A 21,333-nucleotide genomic window follows, 5' to 3' on the forward strand; every position below is an offset into this window, starting at 1 on the left:
GATGATAAAGCTGATTATACATAATGAATAGCATGACACATTATACATGCAGTACTTTGGGGGAAAGAACAAGCATGGATAAATATAAGAATACACACGAAAGAGTAGTAAAGTACCAAAGCATGCGATCATAGTACAAAAACACAGAAAAGTCGTCAAAGAACAAAATAGGTGCTTCTCGGTTGGAAAAGGTTCAGGTCAGGGTAGAGGGGTCAAGTAAATTTTGCCATGAGAGCTGCTTTTACTTTCTTTTTGAAAGTTATGGTAGAAGAATTCAGTCTGGTTTCAGGGGGAAGAGTATTCCAAATCCTAGGAGCCATCCCAGAGAAGGATCGTTTATATGTTTTTTTTTAATTGAATCTTTGAGGTTTCAGCAGTAGGTTTTCTGCACCCCTAGAGGATTTTGAGCCACCAGAGATTATCAATTTCTGTGCGAGGTAAATGGGCGCCTTGTGGTGCAGTTGTTTACCATAGATTTGATCTTGTGATGATTTTCTTCGCCATAACTTTTATGTTTTTTTCCAAAAGCCAAATAAAGAAGTTGTTTTTGATTCAAGTGACAACATACAATAACATTCTTTTCATTCAGTTAGTCATGAGTAAAATCTGTGCTCTTGGAAAGCACCTGGGAAGGTGTGGCACCTTCTCCCAGAACCCTCTGGGTATCAAATTCTGTCTGAAATGCTGAAGACGGGGCGTTACCGACCCAATCATGACACAATGACAACAAAGCACAGTTCAGCTTGTTGTAAGTGTGATGGTGAACTCATGGCTGTAGACGGCCACCATGGTGTTTATGCTTCGGAAATATTCCCCTGCAACAAACAAAGTGATGGGTGGAATGATTGAATTAAACTCACCTACTGGCAGTCCTTCGGAGCGTATTCCATTCCATCATTTTTCATCCACCGCGTCACTCTAGACAAAAGTCCGCATTATGCAAATCGGTATATTCCACAACACAAAATTGAACTGGACTGTCAAAGAGTGTGATTTTGTGCAAAAGAAGAAACGGAAAAAGGGGTGCTTCATCTGAAAGGCTGAAGGGGTGGTAAAAGGCAAGACTTGGCAGGGGTGGGTTCAGTTCCCCAGGGCAGGCTGGTGCCAGCCACAGTGTGCGCTGACCTGGGGAGGAGGGGTTGGTGTGCTCTGCGTTTTGCAATAATTTAGGATTTAAAAACACCTTCATCAGAGTTTCTTGTGCATTCACTTTAAGCCATGAAGTAGCACCAAGGGTTAATATGCCTGCGGCAAAGAACGGGTCCCGTGCAGGTCACATATCTGGATTTTGTATGTATAGGTGAGTGGATTACTGCTTTTGTCACAGAGATCCTTGTGTTACCGCAGTTCATAAGTCACAAACCTAATATAGAACAGTGACTGTGACGAACTGTCATCAAAGCGCTGCCTGCAAAGTGCATAAACTAGGTGAGGACCAGGCCCGGACTGGCCATAGCGGGCACCGGGCAATTCCCCGGTGCGCCGCACGGATGGGGGCCGGCAAAATCACCCCTGTACCAAAATCGGCCGAAAACCGCCCCCCGCAAAGAGCTCGGCGGCACCTCCACCCCCCCTCCCCAGTGGGGCCGAGCACTTTGCCAGGGCCAGTTTTTGTTCCCAGTCCGGCTCTGGTGAGGACGTTATGGTTTATCCCCAGTCTTTCATCATCTATTCCTAATGTTGCTGTAAAGTGTTTGTTTGGGTTGATATACATTCTTATTAGTAAAGTCAGCCTTTACTAGTGCTTTAAAACAAATGAAATGTATGTGAGAGAGTGTCTATGGAGAGATGACGGGCACATTTGCCCGGTGGTCGTGAGGGAATCTGAGGAGATGGTCTCGGGAAAAGGGTTCCAAAAATGATTCTCGCTGCGGGTGCCAACACCTCTGAAGTCACCCTGAGCAGGACTACCCAAGAAGCCCGGTCTTCAGCTGCTTGTGGACTTCAAGAAGTGAGGAGGCGGCTCTTATGTGAACGCAGCCGGTCGTTCCAAGCTTTAGGAGCAATTTGAAAGGCTCGAACACCGGATCTGGTTTTCCGTATGCGTGGGATTTGCACAAGTAGGAGTCCAGATGAGCAGAGGTTTCTCGAGTGTTTGTGAAAGCCGATGCAATTGTTGAGGCATGCTGGGCTAGTGTCATGTAGTGCCTTGAAAGTGTGAGTGAGGAGTTTGGATTGCGCTCGTGTGTGAATAGAGAACCAGTGGAGTTCCTTCAGGTCTGGTGTGATGTGAGTGCAGCACTGGAGGTTGAAAGTGATTCTAGCCGCAGAGTTCTGAATGGTCCGCAGCCTTCGGTGAGTTTTTTGTTGATCTCAGCATAGAGGGTGGTCCAGTAGTCCAGATTGATTGTGTCGAGGGCAGGAGTGACGGTTTTCCAGGTGCTGATTTGGGACCATTTGAAAATTTTCCTCAGCATCTTCAGGGCATGGAAGCATGAGGCGGTAATGGAGATGACTTGGCCAGTCATGTTGAGTTTTCTGTCAATGACACTCTAAAGTTTTTTGGCGTGGGTGGTGGGGTGAGAGTTGGTTCTAGTTTCTTGGCATGGTGGTGGGGTGAGTGTTGGTTCTAGTTTCATGGCGTGGGTGGTGGGGTGAGTGTTGGTCCTACTTACATGGCGTGGGTGGTGGGGTGAGTGTTGGTTCTAGTTTCATGGTGTGGGTGGTGGGGTGAGCCTTGGTTCTAGTTTCATGGTGTGGGTGGTGGGGTGAGCCTTGGTTCTAGTTTCATGGCGTGGGTGGTGGGGTGTGCATTGGTTCTAGTTTCATGGCGTGGGTGGTGGGGTGACCCTTGGTTCTAGTTTCATGGCGTGAGTGGTGGGGTGAGCCTTGGTTCTAGTTTCATGGTGTAGGTGGTGGGGTGAGCCTTGGTTCTAGTTTCATGGCGTGAGTGGTGGGGTGAGCCTTGGTTCTAGTTTCATGGTGTGGGTGGTGGGGTGAGCCTTGGTTCTAGTTTCATGGCGTGGGTGGTGGGTGTGCATTGGTTCTAGTTTCATGGCGTGGGTGGTGGGGTGACCCTTGGTTCTAGTTTCATGGCGTGAGTGGTGGGGTGAGCCTTGGTTCTAGTTTCATGGTGTAGGTGGTGGGGTGAGCCTTGGTTCTAGTTTCATGGCGTGAGTGGTGGGGTGAGCCTTGGTTCTAGTTTCATGGTGTGGGTGGTGGGGTGAGCCTTGGTTCTAGTTTCATTGGGTTGGGTGGTGGGGTGAGCCTTGGTTCTAGTTTCATGGTGTGGGCGGTGGGGTGAGCCTTGGTTCTAGTTTCATGGTGTGGGTGGTGGGGTGAGTGTTGGTTCTAGTTTCATGGTGTGGGTGGTGGGGTGAGCCTTGGTTCTAGTTTCATGGTGTGGGCGGTGGGGTGAGCCTTGGTTCTAGTTTCATGGTGTGGGCGGTGGGGTGAGCCTTGGTTCTAGTTTCATGGTGTGGGTGGTGGGGTGAGCCTTGGTTCTAGTTTCATGGTGTGGGTGGTGGGGTGAGCCTCGGTTCTAGTTTCATGGTGTGGGTGGTGGGGTGAGCGTTGGTTCTAGTTTCATGGCGTGGGTGGTGGGGTGAGCCTTGGTTCTAGTTTCATGGCGTGGGTGGTGGGGTGAGCCTTGGTTCTAGTTTCATGGTGTGGGTGGTGGGGTGAGCCTTGGTTCTAGTTTCATGGTGTGGGCGGTGGGGTGAGCCTTGGTTCTAGTTTCATGGTGTGGGTGGTGGGGTGAGTGTTGGTTCTAGTTTCATGGCGTGGGTGGTGGGGTGAGCGTTGGTTCTAGTTTCATGGCGTGGGTGGTGGGGTGTGCGTTGGTTCTAGTTTCATGGCGTGGGTGGTGGGGTGAGCGTTGGTTCTAGTTTCATGGTGTGGGTGGTGGGGTGAGCCTTGGTTCTAGTTTCATGGCGTGGGTGGTGGGGTGTGCGTTGGTTCTAGTTTCATGGCGTGGGTGGTGGGGTGAGCCTTGGTTCTAGTTTCATGGCGTGAGTGGTGGGGTGAGCCTTGGTTCTAGTTTCATGGTGTAGGTGGTGGGGTGAGCCTTGGTTCTAGTTTCATGGCGTGAGTGGTGGGGTGAGCCTTGGTTCTAGTTTCATGGTGTGGGTGGTGGGGTGAGCCTTGGTTCTAGTTTCATGGTGTAGGTGGTGGGGTGAGCCTTGGTTCTAGTTTCATGGCGTGAGTGGTGGGGTGAGCCTTGGTTCTAGTTTCATGGTGTGGGTGGTGCGGTGAGCCTTGGTTCTAGTTTCATTGGGTTGGGTGGTGGGGTGAGCCTTGGTTCTAGTTTCATGGTGTGGGCGGTGGGGTGAGCCTTGGTTCTAGTTTCATGGTGTGGGTGGTGGGGTGAGTGTTGGTTCTAGTTTCATGGTGTGGGTGGTGGGGTGAGTGTTGGTTCTAGTTTCATGGTGTGGGTGGTGGGGTGAGCCTTGGTTCTAGTTTCATGGTGTGGGTGGTGGGGTGAGCCTCGGTTCTAGTTTCATGGTGTGGGTGGTGGGGTGAGCGTTGGTTCTAGTTTCATGGCGTGGGTGGTGGGGTGAGCCTTGGTTCTAGTTTCATGGCGTGGGTGGTGGGGTGAGCCTTGGTTCTAGTTTCATGGTGAAGGTGGTGGGGTAAGTGTTGGTTCTAGTTTCATGGTGTGGGTGGTGGGGTGAGCCTTGGTTCTAGTTTCGTGGTGTGGGCGGTGGGGTGAGCCTTGGTTCTAGTTTCATGGTGTGGGTGGTGGGGTGAGCGTTGGTTCTAGTTTCATGGCGTGGGTGGTGGGGTGTGCGTTGGTTCTAGTTTCATGGCGTGGGTGGTGGGGTGAGCGTTGGTTCTAGTTTCATGGTGTGGGCGGTGGGGTGAGCCTTGGTTCTAGTTTCATGGTGTGGGTGGTGGGGTGAGTGTTGGTTCTAGTTTCATGGTGTGGGTGGTGGGGTGAGCCTTGGTTCTAGTTTCATGGTGTGGGTGGTGGGGTGAGCCTCGGTTCTAGTTTCATGGTGTGGGTGGTGGGGTGAGCGTTGGTTCTAGTTTCATGGCGTGGGTGGTGGGGTGAGCCTTGGTTCTAGTTTCATGGCGTGGGTGGTGGGGTGAGCCTTGGTTCTAGTTTCATGGTGTGGGTGGTGGGGTGAGCCTTGGTTCTAGTTTCATGGTGTGGGCGGTGGGGTGAGCCTTGGTTCTAGTTTCATGGTGTGGGTGGTGGGGTGAGCGTTGGTTCTAGTTTCATGGCGTGGGTGGTGGGGTGTGCGTTGGTTCTAGTTTCATGGCGTGGGTGGTGGGGTGAGCCTTGGTTCTAGTTTCATGGTGTGGGTGGTGGGGTGAGCCTTGGTTCTAGTTTCATTGGGTTGGGTGGTGGGGTGAGCCTTGGTTCTAGTTTCATGGTGTGGGTGGTGGGGTGAGTGTTGGTTCTAGTTTCATGGTGTGGGTGGTGGGGTGAGTGTTGGTTCTAGTTTCATGGTGTGGGTGGTGGGGTGAGTGTTGGTTCTAGTTTCATGGTGTGGGTGGTGGGGTGAGTGTTGGTTCTAGTTTCATGGTGTGGGTGGTGGGGTGAGCCTTGGTTCTAGTTTCATGGTGTGGGTGGTGGGGTGAGTGTTGGTTCTAGTTTCATGGCGTGGGTGGTGGGGTGAGCCTTGGTTCTAGTTTCATGGCGTGGGTGGTGGGGTGAGCCTTGGTTCTAGTTTCATGGCGTGGGTGGTGGGGTGAGTGTTGGTTCTAGTTTCATGGCGTGGGTGGTGGGGTGAGCCTTGGTTCTAGTTTCATGGTGTGGGTGGTGGGGTGAGTGTTGGTTCTAGTTTCATGGTGTAGGTGGTGGGGTGAGCCTTGGTTCTAGTTTCATGGTGTGGGTGGTGGGGTGAGCCTTGGTTCTAGTTTCATGGTGTGGGTGGTGGGGTGAGCCTTGGTTCTAGTTTCATGGTGTGGGTGGTGGGGTGAGCCTTGGTTCTAGTTTCATGGTGTGGGCGGTGGGGTGAGCCTTGGTTCTAGTTTCATGGTGTGGGTGGTGGGGTGAGCGTTGGTTCTAGTTTCATGGTGTGGGTGGTGGGGTGAGCCTTGGTTCTAGTTTCATGGTGTGGGTGGTGGGGTGAGTGTTGGTTCTAGTTTCATGGCGTGGGTGGTGGGGTGAGTGTTGGTTCTAGTTTCATGGTGTGGGCGGTGGGGTGAGCCTTGGTTCTAGTTTCATGGTGTGGGTGGTGGGGTGAGTGTTGGTTCTAGTTTCATGGCGTGGGTGGTGGGGTGAGTGTTGGTTCTAGTTTCATGGTGTGGGCGGTGGGGTGAGCCTTGGTTCTAGTTTCATGGCGTGGGTGGTGGGGTGAGCCTTGGTTCTAGTTTCATGGTGTGGGTGGTGGGGTGAGTGTTGGTTCTAGTTTCATGGTGTGGGTGGTGGGGTGAGTGTTGGTTCTAGTTTCATGGCGTGGGTGGTGGGGTGAGCCTTGGTTCTAGTTTCATGGTGTGGGTGGTGGGGTGAGTGTTGGTTCTAGTTTCATGGTGTAGGTGGTGGGGTGAGCCTTGGTTCTAGTTTCATGGTGTGGGTGGTGGGGTGAGCCTTGGTTCTAGTTTCATGGTGTGGGTGGTGGGGTGAGCGTTGGTTCTAGTTTCATGGTGTGGGTGGTGGGGTGAGCCTTGGTTCTAGTTTCATGGTGTGGGCGGTGGGGTGAGCGTTGGTCCTAGTTTCATGGTGTGGTTGGTGGGATGAGTGTTGGTTTTAGTTTCATGGTGTGGGCGGTGGGGTGAGCGTTGGTCCTAGTTTCATGGTGTGGTTGGTGGGGTGAGCCTTGGTTCTAGTTTCATGGTGTGGGTGGTGGGGTGAGTGTTGGTTTTAGTTTCATGGTGTGGGCGGTGGGGTGAGCCTTGGTTCTAGTTTCATGGTGTGGGTCGTGGGGTGAGTGTTGGTTCTAGTTTCATGGTGTGGGCGGTGGGGTGAGCGTTGGTCCTAGTTTCATGGTGTGGTTGGTGGGATGAGTGTTGGTTTTAGTTTCATGGTGTGGGCGGTGGGGTGAGTGTTGGTTTTAGTTTCATGGTGTGGTTGGTGGGGTGAGCCTTGGTTCTAGTTTCATGGTGTGGGTCATGGGGTGAGTGTTGGTTCTAGTTTCATGGTGTGGGTCGTGGGGTGAGTGTTGGTCCTAGTTTCATGGTGTGGGTGGTGGGGTGAGCGTTGGTCCTAGTTTCATGGTGTGGTTGGTGGGGTGAGCCTTGGTTCTAGTTTCATGGTGTGGGTGGTGGGGTGAGTGTTGGTTTTAGTTTCATGGTGTGGTTGGTGGGGTGAGCCTTGGTTCTAGTTTCATGGTGTGGGTCGTGGGGTGAGTGTTGGTTCTAGTTTCATGGTGTGGGCGGTGGGGTGAGTGTTGGTTTTAGTTTCATGGTGTGGTTGGTGGGGTGAGCCTTGGTTCTAGTTTCATGGTGTGGGTCATGGGGTGAGTGTTGGTTCTAGTTTCATGGTGTGGGTCGTGGGGTGAGTGTTGGTCCTAGTTTCATGGTGTGGGTGGTGGGGTGAGCGTTGGTCCTAGTTTCATGGTGTGGTTGGTGGGGTGAGCCTTGGTTCTAGTTTCATGGTGTGGGTGGTGGGGTGAGTGTTGGTTTTAGTTTCATGGTGTGGTTGGTGGGGTGAGCCTTGGTTCTAGTTTCATGGTGTGGGTCGTGGGGTGAGTGTTGGTTCTAGTTTCATGGTGGGAGGGGTGGGGTGAGTGTTGGTCCTAGCTCAGTTGTCCACCAGGAGGAGTCCCACACTGATGTGCTCTTCCCATAGATCACAATTTCGGTCTTGTTGGTGTTCAACTTAAGACACGTGGTGATCTCCCAGTGCGTGATTTCAGTCATGCACTCATTGAACTGGATCTGGGGACTGAGCGTCTTGTCTGGAAGGAAGACAGTAAGTGGTGTCTCGTTAGCATTGATGTTATGAGAGCGTGATGTTGGCTAGATGGATAATCTATGCGTGCAGAGTGTCTGTTTCACGCCGCCTGCACTGTGATCATTCTGCCGGGTTCTGTCGCACACAACCTGCACTATGATCACTGTGCGGGGCCACGTCACACTAAATAGTTTTTATTCTGTACGGTGGAGGATGTAGAAAGGTGGAAGTGTTGCTTTCTGTTCACTTGTAGAGAGGTAGTAGAGGTAGAGGAAGTAGGAAAGTGAAAGTGTTGTGTTCTGTTCATTTGAAGAGAGGCGAAAGCAGTGGAGAAAGTGGAGATTTGGAAGTGATGTGCTTTGTGCACTTGTAGAGAGGCAGAAGTGGTGTTGGAAGTAGAGAGGTAGAATTTGTGGTGTTCTGTTCACTTGGAGAGGGGCAGAAGGGCAGAGGTAGTAGAGAGGTGAAGTGTGTTCTGTTCACATGGAAAGAGGCCATAACGGTGTGTTCTGTGCACTTTTAGAGAAGCTGAAGCGGTGTGTTCAGTGCACATGCAGAGAGGCTGAAGCGGTGGTGGAAGCAGGGAGGTGAACATGCTGTGTTCTGTGCACCTGTAGAGAGGCTGAAGCAGTGGAAGCAGTAGAAAGGTAAAAGTGTTGTGTTCTGTTCACTTGTAAAGCGGCAGAGGCAGTGGAGGAAGTGGAGAGGTGGAAGTGTGTTCAGTTCACATGTAAAGAGGCAGAATCTGTGATGAGGTAGAGATGTGGAAGTGTGTTCTGTTCACATGTAAAGAGGCAGAATCTGTGATGGAGGTAGAGAGGTGGAAGTGTGTTCTGTTCACATGTAAAGAGGCAGAATCTGTGATGGAGGTAGAGAGGTGGAAGTGTGTTCTGTTCACAAGTAAAGAGGCAGAATCTGTGATGGAGGTAGAGAGGTGGAAGTGTGTTCTGTTCACATGTAAAGAGGCAGAATCTGTGATGGAAGTAGAGAGGTGGAAGTGTATTCTGTTCACATGTAAAGAAGCAGAAAAGATAATGCAATGCAACAAGTTGTGAAAAGATTCAAAAACGGTTGGGTGGACAAGATAAAGATCAAGACCAATTGTGTGGCTTTTGGAGGGTCAAGGATGAATTAGCTGTTCAAGGTGAACTGATAGTGAGGAGAACCAGGTTAATCCCACCAACATCTTTAAACAAAGATTTAGTCTGTCTTGGAGATCATAGTCATACTGGAATTTTGAAAACAAAAGAATGGCTCAGACAAATGTACTGGTGGCCCAAGATGGACATTGAAGTTGAGAGATCTGTTAGTGTATGGGATGTGAAAATGCTGACAAGACTCTCAAATTTAGAGTGCAGCCAATGGGTTAGAGGAAAATTCAAAAAGAACCATGGGAGGATGTTGCCATGGACTTCTTGGGTCCTATTAGGATCACAAGATTTGAAAAGGATGTTGTTGACTGACATGTACTCAAGGTGGCCAAAGGTGGAAATCACTAGTTCAGTGGAAACAGGTGATGTGATCAATTTTCTTGAACACGTTTTCGAAAGAGAGGGTTTGCCCTTCACCATTTAACAGACAACTGAGCACAGTTTGTGACCTGGGAGATGGAGAGGTTTCTTGTGGACAGGGAAATGAAACCTAAGAAATCTTCACTATACCATCCTGAAACAAATGTCATGGTGGAGAGGCTCAACAGGATATTGTAAGAAACTATACAAAGAGCTTTGATGAGCAATTTGTGTTGGAAGAAGAAACTTCTGTGTAAAGTGAAAAATTACAGAATGACACCTCACACGACAACAGGGATAATCATTTTTGGATTATTTTGCAAGAGAAGAGCCAACATGTTGATTTGTCCTTTGTGTGTTAATGGTAAAACAGGAGATGGTAAAAGTGTGGAATAGGCTTGGGCAGAGTTTGCAGAGCTCCACTACCCAGAATTCTGTGAAGTGACGAAAAAGCTCTACAGCGCTAGGTGAAGTTCCGCAAGCGGAAGAGTGCATTATGTTGCTCTGATTTTTAGCGTCAGGTGTTTGTCTTGTGCTGTAAAATCAGCGCAAATGGCACCATGCGCAACGCAAGAGGGCGCTGCTTTTTTCTGTCACTCGAGTAGATGTTCTACTCAAGCAGCAGATTCCTCAATGAGAACGGAAGGTTTCTCAATGTGACTGGTATCAACCATCTGCAACTGCCCACATTGAGAAATCCTGCCGGGAGGTGATCTGGAGTAAGATTTCCCTTGCTTGAGCTCATGAAGCTAACATTGGCAAGCAAGGAAAAACTCTGCTCTGCTGAGTTTTTCAGAACTCCGCGTTCTACGCAGAGTGCAGAGAGGAAAAAATTCTGCAAACTTCACGAGCGGACCGAAATTTCACACCCAAGCCTAGTTTCGAACGATAAAGAAAAAAGTGAGAGAACTAGAGAAAATGTCTGAAAGGAAGGCTAAATTTGACATTTGCAAGGCTGTAAGGAGAACAATGGTACAAGTCAGTGACGTGGTAAAGATCAGAAATCCTCGCTTTGCACTGTCACAGTCTTATTCCAAATTCTCGACTCCTTTGAAGGTGATTAAAGTTTCGGCATCATCCGACGAGCTCTTTGAGGAATAGCTGAATGGCACTCAAGCCATGAAAAAAAAATGAGCAAATTGTTGATCAGAACCATAGCCCCCAGCGCTCCAACAAATACTCACTGTGGAGTTTTGTTAAGGTCCTCATCTTCATGTGAACGATCATCGAAGAGGCTGGTACGCAGTAGCCAGAGTGCCCTGCCAATCTTGTGTTGTGTACAGCGCTGAGTCCAACTCAAGGTAGCATTCCAACTCATAATTAGCTCCCACTGTGCACTGTATACAGAGGCCCACTTAATACAAATCAACACTGACCAATCTCCTCATGAGAACAGTTAAACCCCAACCTTGGCCATCTCACCTCTCCCACCCCCAACCTATTGCCTACCAATTTTTTCTTTGGGAAATCTGAGATTCACACTCCCAGAATCCCACTCTCCCTGGTCCTCGGTATTGTGGCAGTTCATGAAAATGGTAGAAGAAGGACCTGATTCATGTAATGCTTTGAGGCTATAAGCCGAAACGTGTCAGTATGGCGACCGCCATGTAAGGTGAAATGTGGAATAATCTATGCAGTGACTCACAGCTGTCCCACTTTATAATGCTCATCGTTTATGATGTCACCAGAAACCCTCAATGGTCGAATAGGACCACGTGACATGCGTACTAATTAAGTGTCCTCTCTTTCTGTCCCTCTGCATGTCTCTGAACAGACTACAGTTGAAGGAAAGTTATAATTGGGATCAGTAAACATATGTTGAAAAGAACCTCTAAATTGTACTTAAAAATACAGTTAAACTACAAATACAGTTTCGAATGAAAACTGTAAAACCATTGCAATTAGCTAGTTCTGGTCAGCTCTGTAATCCATGACTTGTGAAGCAATCTTGCAAACGTACCTTGCATTCAGACTTCATAAATGCTGAACAAATGCCATGGTGGGTTGCTATGACACTGCAAAGGCAGTGAAACTCCACTCCACCATATAAATACAGCTCATGGCATTTCATATCAGTTCTGTGCAGTGTACAGGGAACTTTGCCCTAATAATAATAGTAATTATGTATATGATTCACAGCAGCAGCATTTTTAAAGCCAGGCAGGAACAGAATGTTCTCGAAAGCCTGTCCCTTGCCTCGGTGGCCATTCCAGCTCACCCAGCCCCTTGGATTAGGGGCGAACTGAATAGTAATTCCACTCAATTTACAGCTCATCTTCAACACCCCAAATTATTGCACATTAGATTTGAAAAAATGTCAAAGTATATACTGTTTTATAGAGTGCGCCAATGTCTGGAGGGAGGACAGGTTGCTGTTCTTCAATACCACGTACCGCTGGCTCACAACCCTTCTGTGTTTATACTTTTGGTAGTTATCAATAAAGATTTGATGTTTTAATGCAATAAGAGTAACTGACAAGGCAAGAGTTTGGTCTCAGACAGTGTTTCCTTGATGTGTGGATAGTTCACCTCAATATAGTCCTGAATAAGGCATGTGCCGGGTTCACAAAGAATATTTATAACTCTACACCAGCACTTACACTCCTACTCAGAGGTGTAGACTTAGAAGTTTGGGGAATTCACATACATTACCTCTAACATGGGTCGATTTAGTTAAGGTTATGAGCAGCTGCATGGGGGCCTCCCTTGTATCTTTAAGAAAAGACTGTGGGATTGGGGCAGAGAAGGTCTCCCCCTGGAAATGAGAAAGAAATCTGAGAGATGTGTTGGATTTCTTAGATAAAAAGTCTGAGATAAATTCAAGACAAGTTGTACAATGTGGATTTTTGTCTGGTCAGCATCCGTCTGAAAATGCACCTGCACGTCCGCTGTAAGAGAGAAGACCACTGCGGCAAGATTACACCTCATGCATGGAGAGTTCGGTAGATCCGATAGAGTCTTGTTGGCTGTTGTCGAGGACGATGGAACAGGACCAGTGGAAAAACCTCCCAGAAACACCAGCCCACTCTCTATCTGGGAACACAGTGTAGCATGGTCCATAGAGTCATAAGTGGAAGGGTGATAGGGAGAACTGAGGCAGACTTACGGGTATTGTCTACGGTGGATGAGTGGCTAATCTCTGAAGGTATCTAGAGAACCACAAGTTGCTCTCGGAAGCTAGGGCCTCAATTGGAGGTTGTGATGTAAGCGGTTTTGTTCTCCGCGTTCCTGTATTTTGTTGGAATACGCAAGCTTTGAACTAGGTCAATAGTTTGTTATTACCAGAGAGTGGACCCTCGCTTTTATGCTCATTGAAGTTTTTTGTAAGCTCTCTCCTTTCTTTACAACTTCTTTCGTCTTCATATTTACCTTTTCTAGAAAACAAGGACATTCTCCAGATTGAGACAAGCAAGAAGTGGAGCAACTGTGCAAATATGTGTTTAGATCCAGAGTGGGAGGATTACACATTATATTCCATGGTACATCTGGAAAGCTTGAAGGCATGCACTGTCTCTCTCTCGTGTTTAGTTGTTTTGGTAAGCGTGACTACAACTTTAGTAACTAGTTTCTTCAGGAGCATTATTGACACACGTTTAAATCCACATGAAGGCCCATGAGTTTTGTCTAGGTTCTAAGAAACACCCACAACTCACCCAGGACACAGTTGGTGAGTCACAAATTACCACAGGAAGAGCATAGCTTTAACTTCAACGTAGAATCTGTTGTGGTAAAAAAAAACAGCTGAACAGACAGAAGACCAGCCCTTGTCCGACAGTTTTGAAAGCGATTTTCCTCACCTTGTGCAAGCAGGTATGATAGGGACCGAGACTCCGAAGAATGGAGATGCACATTGACCAGTGCACTGATTCAATTGTGATTAAGGGTGTGCAACATTTGGATCATTTTCTTTTGTGTAATTATGTGAAATTTCAGCACAATTACGTGAAAGTATGCATTTCTACCCACAACTCAAGCAGCCTCACAACCACCAGTAAATTGAGGATATGAATATTGGTTTCAAATGTATAATTGGTTTGTTAAAAAATAAATATAGAACTTTAAAAATTGTTAAGTTCAATATCATAGTTTTATTTACTATTTTTAGATTTTCATAATTTTAAGTGTTTTTTTCAGTGTGGTTTTATTGAAATGTATTGAAATATATGTTGTGTTTATATTTTAAAATATTTTAATTAGGTGATATTTTCATACATTTTAAACATTTTATATTTTAAAATGTGTTAGTTTAAGGTTTTTCAGGTTTTAAATGTAATAAGAGAACATTTTAATTTTTGGAAATTATATAATTTATTTTGTTAAATACATTTATCTGAGTTGTTGCATTTTAATTGGGTAATGGGTGGGCAGTATTTTAAAATAATTTTGAATTTATTTTTAAGAAGATATATAAATTTTGCAACCCATTTATAAAATGTTTGAATTTATCAATATTATATAAACATTCAAACTGGCTTTTTTATGTTGTTGGGTTTGATAGTGGTTTTGACGGTAAATGTATGAATATATGAATATTTAAATATTATTTATATATTTTTTATAATATTTCCATTATAGTCATTTGCTAAATGTTTTATTACATTATATGATTTTTATTTTTGTTCTGTAATAATTTTGTCAATGCTTCATTTTCCTTTGAAAAATATTTATGTTTTAATTTTTAAATTAACTTTAGAACTCTTTATATCTTTTTCTAAATGCCTTTTTTGTTTAATAATTTTAAAACAGAAATGGCAAGATTTAGTTTATTTTTTGATGAAAATATGTATTTTATAAATATTGTAAATATCAACTATTTTGATATCTACAATAATAATATACGTTTAATATGTATTTTCTGTTACTTAATATTGGTTTGCTTTTGTATAAGAATTATCATAATCGATGATTATTGTAATAGTTATTTTGTAATGTTATTCTTTAAACATATTTTTTATCCTGGATTTGTTTTTTTTTCAATGTTGTGAATAGTAAATTTGGTGTTTCCGAAGTCTAATACTTTCCCCTATTTTTGTTAACCTTACAATGGGAATAGTAAATATGACCATTCAAAAGTTTAATACTGAGCAAAATGTTGTAAAAGTTGGAGTGGTTGAGGCTGAACCTCCAAAGCCCAACACTTTCCTCAATGTTGCTTAGTTTGGATTTGTAATTGTCAACTGTACCCCACTCTCCATTATATGTATTTCCCCATATGTTAGTTGTATTGGAGTTAGAGTACTACATGTAGTTCAGAAAATTGAAGTTTATTTTTTGTATATATTTTTAGCATTTTATTTAATGGTTATGTATTACATTTTGTATTATGGCTAATTTGGATTTTGTTGCTGTTTTTTGAGTTTACATTTTGCTATTCTTGTTTTAGTCATGTTTTTAATTATTTTTTATATTTTTTACATTTTTAAGTTTTGTTACCTTAAGCTATGAATGTAAATGTATTGGTTAATTTTGTAAGCATGAAACGATTTTTCATATTTTATAGCTTTCTAAACAGTCTTAATATTTTTTAACATCATAAAAAGAATGTATTTTTGTAATATAGATAATTTTATTGTACATTGAGATAAATAGGTGTTCACAGAAATATTTGTAGAATTGTATAGTTAACAAGTTTCTGATCATTTGCAATTCAAGATAAAAATGTAAATAATAATTAAAAGTTAAATTAATTTTTATTTTTATACATTTTTAAAACCTTAAACATAATTTAAGTTAAATATTTGTAATATATTAAAATATATTGTTATAATTTTTATTTGTATTTTGATGTTCGAAATTTTGCCAATTTTAATCTAAAACTCAAAATTATTGTAATTATTTTTTTTCAGCCATAATGTTATAATCAATTTTTCTGTTATGTTAATTAAAAGTGGACGGTTCACAATATTTTGGTACTCTGTATTATGGTCAACACATTTTTTCCAGATTACTACTTTTATTCAATATTTAGTAGTACAATCCATTCAGGATGTCTTTCTATTGGGACCTTTCATCCAGTAAGTACTAGTTAGGTATGTGCAGAGGGACACAGTGAGTCAGTGAGGCTATATTGCATTCTTAATGATGCTGGTTTTAGAACATTCCATTAGATGTTCACTCCTACACCATTTCACTTAAATTAACTTAATAAGAATACAATATTTAAGGAAGCAAAGAAATACATAAAGACCACTTCTTAATTTAATCATAAAAGGGATGAAAGAAACAGTAGAAGAGTTTACAATATCCCATGACTTGAATCCCAGCTTCACAACACCCTTTAAAGGTGTACAGGCAAACACGACTGCTGGTGGCCTCACAAATTCCTCTGCGTGAGAATAGTTGTGTTGATTGCCTCATTAGAGTCTGCTGCAGCATGTGTTTCTATCTCACTAAATAATCAATGGCAATGTCAGTTTATTGTTTCGTTAATATAAACCATAACAAAGTACACACATGCAATATTAACGGTTAATACTGTATGTGTGTAAATTGTTATGGTTTTTATTAACTAAACAATAAACTGACACTGACACTAGGGGCCTGATTCTGATGCGGGTTAGAAAGCTTCCCGATCAAATCGGTTTGGAAATGGTTTCCGACCCACTCGGATCGGGAGATTCCGACCGACGGAGTACGATGCATCCGGATGCTTCCAGATATGATTTGGTTGGACTCCCATTGACTTCAATGGGAGCACATGTTCCTAACCGCATCATAATTGGGCCCTGGGTTGGGAAGACACGTTCCCGATCCGATTTGGAAGGAGCTAATGCCATTAGGAGGCCCTATTAACAGCATCAGAATCAGGCCCTAGGTGGGAATGCTTTCCTAACCGCATCAGAATCAGGCCCTAAACAGTAGCGCACAGAGCCGGAGCGCTTCGAACTGAAGCCAGGTAGGACAGTGAACTGTGCTCTTACTTTGAAGGATTCGATCAGACATAATCCCACACTGATGACGTTTTGGGTCTCAATTTGCCAGAGCCCAGCTCAGCTGCTACCAGACACCTTGCCCGGGAGCACTTTTGACACAAGGACTTCCCAAGACCCAGGTGTCCGGCGAGAGTGCCACGGATGCCATGTATGGGGCCTTCATGAGTAGCACGTGTTACTCCTGGCTTGCCCCTTTGACCCTTGGCACTGTATTTACAACCACTGGGTTCAGAGATGGCAAAACCAGGGTCGAGAGCAGAGGGTCAACAGAACCCTAATGGGAGCAGTGTCCACTCTCTGTCCTCCCACTGGGACATTATACCTCCAGTACTATAAAATAAATACATTCAGCAATGCAATGCACGCAATTTGCAATACATCATAAAGTGAAATCCATTTCAAACATTTTCGACTTGTATCTGTATTTCATTATTGTGAATACATGAAAAATTATGTGTTTGAATAAAACTGCCGCGTTTGTGCTTCACACACGTGATAGTGCTTTACAAGTGATTACAAAACACGAGTAACCGAAAATAACGAGTAATCCAAGCCAATAATGCAATTCATGCTCAACAGATGACCCGTCTGAAGTAAAACAGAGGGACTTGACTAATATTGCTTTTAAAGTCTCTTTTCTTGTACCTTCTTCTGATGGTTCATACAGTTTCTTTCTGAGGCACACACTCGGCTTCAGTGATGCAGTTATTGTGATATCAGAATCAATGACTTGTGGCATCACTTCCAGGGATCAAGGGTCAAAGTTGTCACTTCCTGTGATGTTGCTGGGATTGAAGGGAGTGTGATGTCACTTCTGCTAACCTTGGCATTGTAGAGACTGTAGGTCCAGGATGAAGGTCCTGTTGATGTAGGTATGGCAACTCCTTGTAGGTGCTGCATCGCTTCAAGACCTGTGAGTGATCCATCTGTAGGGCTTTGCTAGCTCGTGTACTGTTTGTGTGTGTTTGAATGTTTGCACTGGCTGGCACAGACACAACTCTCAGACTCATACACAATATGTCATGGTCAACTGTGATGGGGCTGAGGGGAGAGGTTGGCTGGGCAGGGAAGAGGGGGCTCCAGGTGGCAAACTCATGGTCCTAACTAGAGTGTCTAAGTTCACACATGAGAAGAGATTGTAGTCCAAAAGCAGCACAGTTCCTACCTTCACAACGTCTTCATGGGAAGATCTGCACTCCACCGACTCCGAGATGTCCACCACAGAGCCGTTCTCCTCGATGGACACTACTTTGACCGGCACGGACACCGTCCGCCCCGTTAGGATGGCTGTGTTCAGAATCTCCGCGTCCTGCATTCAGAAGAACAAGAAACATCTTTAGGGAACACCCTTAAATACCCAGGACACAGACCATCAGCAAAGAGAACCTCTGTGGTATTTTGTTAAGTTAGGGACAACTGCACGCGGAGGGGCACTTGTACACATATTACAAACATGAACTGGAACAATGCTTTGTTAGAAGGTGATCACTGTCAATCAATTTACATCACTCTATATAATCACTATAACAGTCAATCAAAGTTCTAGAAGTAAAGTCGTGGCAGAGACTCCTCTTTTCCCTTGGAAAGTGATTGGAGACACTCACTCACTCACTCACTCATTCACTCACTCACTCACTCACTCACCCACTCACTAACCCACTCACTCACTCACTCACTCACTAACCCACTCACTCACTCACTCACTCTCCCTGACTTGTGGCGTTTACCCAGTTGCTGCTCTTAAATTGTTTCCCCTCTAGCTCCTGCGCTGCTCCCCCACTTCCCAATCTGTCTTCCCCACCCACTCTTCTGCCGGTCCCTTCCCATTCATGCACTTTGATGCAGAGTTTAAACATGCACTTTTATGTACATGAAACCTATTTTTATCTAATGCTCCAAGACAGGTATACCCCATCTTGGATCTGTAAGTAACAACAACAAACTAGTGGTGCGTCGTGCTGTAGGTGCTTGCATGCATGGTTGTGTGTGGGAGAAGCGTGCATGGTTGTGTGTGGAAGAAGCATGCATGGTTGTGTGTGGAAGAAGCATGCATGGTTGTGTGTGGGAGAAGCATGCATGGTTGTGTTTGGGAGAAGCATCAATGGTTGTGTGTGGGAGAAGCGTGCATGGTTGTGTGTGGAAGAAGCATGCATGGTTGTGTGTGGGAGAAGCGTGCATGGTTGTGTGTGGAAGAAGCATGCATGGTTGTGTGTGGAAGAAGCATGCATGGTTGTGTGTGGGAGAAGCATGCATGGTTGTGTTTGGGAGAAGCATCAATGGTTGTGTGTGGGAGAAGCGTGCATGGTTGTGTGTGGGAGAAGCATGCATGGTTGTGTTTGGGAGAAGCGTACATGGTTGTGTTTGGGAGAAGCATGCATGGTTGTGTGTGGGAGAAGCGTGCATGGTTGTGTGTGGGAGAAGCGTGCATGGTTGTTTGTGGGAAAAGCATGCATGGTTGTGTGTGGGAGAAGCATCCATGGTTGTGTGTGGGAGAAGCATGCATGGTTGTGTGTGGGAGAAGCATCCATGGTTGTGTGTGGGAGAAGCATCCATGGTTGTGTGTGGGAGAAGCATGCATGGTTGTGTGTGGGAGAAGCATGCATGGTTGTGTGTGGGAGAATCATGCATGGTTGTCTGTGGGAGAAGCGTGCATGGATGTGTTTGGGAGAAGCGTGCATGGTTGTGTGTGGGAGAATCATGCATGGTTGTCTGTGGGAGAATCATGCATGGTTGTGTGTGGGAGAAGCATGCATGGTTGTGTGTGGGAGAAGCATCCATGGTTGTGTGTGGGAGAAGCATCCATGGTTGTGTGTGGGAGAAGCATCCATGGTTGTGTGTGGGAGAAGCATCCATGGTTGTGTGTGGGAGAAGCATGCATGGTTGTGTGTGGGAGAAGCATGCATGGTTGTGTGTGGGAGAATCATGCATGGTTGTCTGTGGGAGAAGCATGCATGGATGTGTTTGGGAGAAGCGTGCATGGTTGTGTGTGGGAGAAGCGTCCATGGTTGTGTGTGGGAGAAGCGTGCATGGATGTGTTTGGGAGAAGCGTGCATGGTTGTGTGTGGGAGAAGCGTCCATGGTTGTGTGTGGGAGAAGCGTCCATGGTTGTGTGTGGGAGAAGCGTCCATGGTTGTGTGTGGGAGAAGCATGCATGGTTGTGTGTGGGAGAAGCGTGCATGGTTGTGTGTGGAAGAAGCATGCATGGTTGTGTGTGGAAGAAGCATGTATGGTTGTGTGTGGGAGAAGCATGCATGGTTGTGTTTGGGAGAAGCATCAATGGTTGTGTGTGGGAGAAGCGTGCATGGTTGTGTGTGGGAGAATCATGCATGGTTGTGTTTGGGAGAAGCGTGCATGGTTGTGTTTGGGAGAAGCATGCATGGTTGTGTGTGGGAGAAGCATGCATGGTTGTGTGTGGGAGAAGTGTGCATGGTTGTGTGTGGGAGAAGCGTGCATGGTTGTGTGTGGGAAAAGCATGCATGGTTGTGTGTGGGAGAAGCATCCATGGTTGTGTGTGGGAGAAGCATGCATGGTTGTGTGTGGGAGAAGCATCCATGGTTGTGTGTGGGAGAAGCATCCATGGTTGTGTGTGGGAGAAGCATGCATGGTTGTGTGTGGGAGAAGCATGCATGGTTGTGTGTGGGAGAATCATGCATGCTTGTCTGTGGGAGAAGCATGCATGGATGTGTTTGGGAGAAGCGTGCATGGTTGTGTGTGGGAGAATCATGCATGGTTGTCTGTGGGAGAATCATGCATGGTTGTGTGTGGGAGAAGCATGCATGGTTGTGTGTGGGAGAAGCATCCATGGTTGTGTGTGGGAGAAGCATCCATGGTTGTGTGTGGGAGAAGCATCCATGGTTGTGTGTGGGAGAAGCATGCATGGTTGTGTGTGGGAGAAGCATGCATGGTTGTGTGTGGGAGAATCATGCATGGTTGTCTGTGGGAGAAGCATGCATGGATGTGTTTGGGAGAAGCGTGCATGGTTGTGTGTGGGAGAAGCGTCCATGGTTGTGTGTGGGAGAAGCGTCCATGGTTGTGTGTGGGAGAAGCGTCCATGGTTGTGTGTGGGAGAAGCATCCATGGTTGTGTGTGGGAGAAGCGTGCATGGTTGTCTGTGGGAGAAGCATGCATGGTTGTCTGTGGAAGAAGGGTGCATGGTTGTGTGTGGGAGAATCGTGCATGGTTGTGTGTGGGAGAAGCGTGCATGGTTGTGTGTGGGAGAAGCGTGCATGGTTGTCTGTGGGAGAAGCGTGCATGGTTGTGTGTGGGAGAAGCATGCATGGTTGTCTGTGGGAGAAGCGTGCATGGTTGTGTGTGGGAGAAGCATGCTTGGTTGTGTGTGGGAGAAGCATCCATGGTTGTGTGTGGGAGAAGCATGCATGGTTGTGTGTGGGAGAAGCATCCATGGTTGTGTGTGGGAGAAGCATCCATGGTTGTGTGTGGGAGAAGCATGCATGGTTGTGTGTGGGAGAAGCATGCATGGTTGTGTGTGGGAGAATCATGCATGGTTGTCTGTGGGAGAAGCATGCATGGATGTGTTTGGGAGAAGCGTGCATGGTTGTGTGTGGGAGAAGCGTCCATGGTTGTGTGTGGGAGAAGCGTCCATGGTTGTGTGTGGGAGAAGCGTCAATGGTTGTGTGTGGGAGAAGCATACATGGTTGTGTGTGGGAGAAGCGTGCATGGTTGTCTGTGGGAGAAGCATGCATGGTTGTCTGTGGAAGAAGGGTGCATGGTTGTGTGTGGGAGAATCGTGCACGGTTGTGTGTGGGAGAAGCGTGCATGGTTGTGTGTGGGAGAAGCGTGCATGGTTGTCTGTGGGAGAAGCGTGCATGGTTGTGTGTGGGAGAAGCATGCATGGTTTGTGTGGGAGAAACATGCATGGTTGTGTGTGGGAAAAGCGTGCATGGTTGTGTGTGGGAGAAGCATGCATGGTTGTCGGTGGGAGAAGCGTGCATGGTTGTGTGTGGGAGAAGCGTGCTTGGTTGTGTGTGGGAGAAGCATGCATGGTTGTGTGTGGGAGAAGTGTGCATTGTTGTGTGTGGGAGAAGCATGCATGGTTGTGTGTAGGGGAAGCATGCATGGTTGTCTGCGGGAGAAGCATGCATGGTTG

General features: G+C 46.0%; 1 protein-coding gene across 1 annotated transcript in view; it reads right to left on the minus strand.

Moving 5' to 3' along the window:
- The window catches only part of TMEM132C (transmembrane protein 132C), a 1,063,202-nt gene that overhangs the window by 145,876 nt on the left and 895,993 nt on the right, over window positions 1-21,333 (minus strand). The window contains exon 5 of the mRNA XM_078668022.1: window positions 17,392-17,535. Coding sequence (XP_078524148.1) covers window positions 17,392-17,535 — 144 coding nt within the window. The remainder of the gene's footprint in view (window positions 1-17,391; window positions 17,536-21,333) is intronic.

Source organism: Lissotriton helveticus, chromosome 11 (genome assembly GCF_964261635.1).
Source record: "Lissotriton helveticus chromosome 11, aLisHel1.1, whole genome shotgun sequence".
NCBI classification, from domain to species: domain Eukaryota; kingdom Metazoa; phylum Chordata; class Amphibia; order Caudata; family Salamandridae; genus Lissotriton; species Lissotriton helveticus.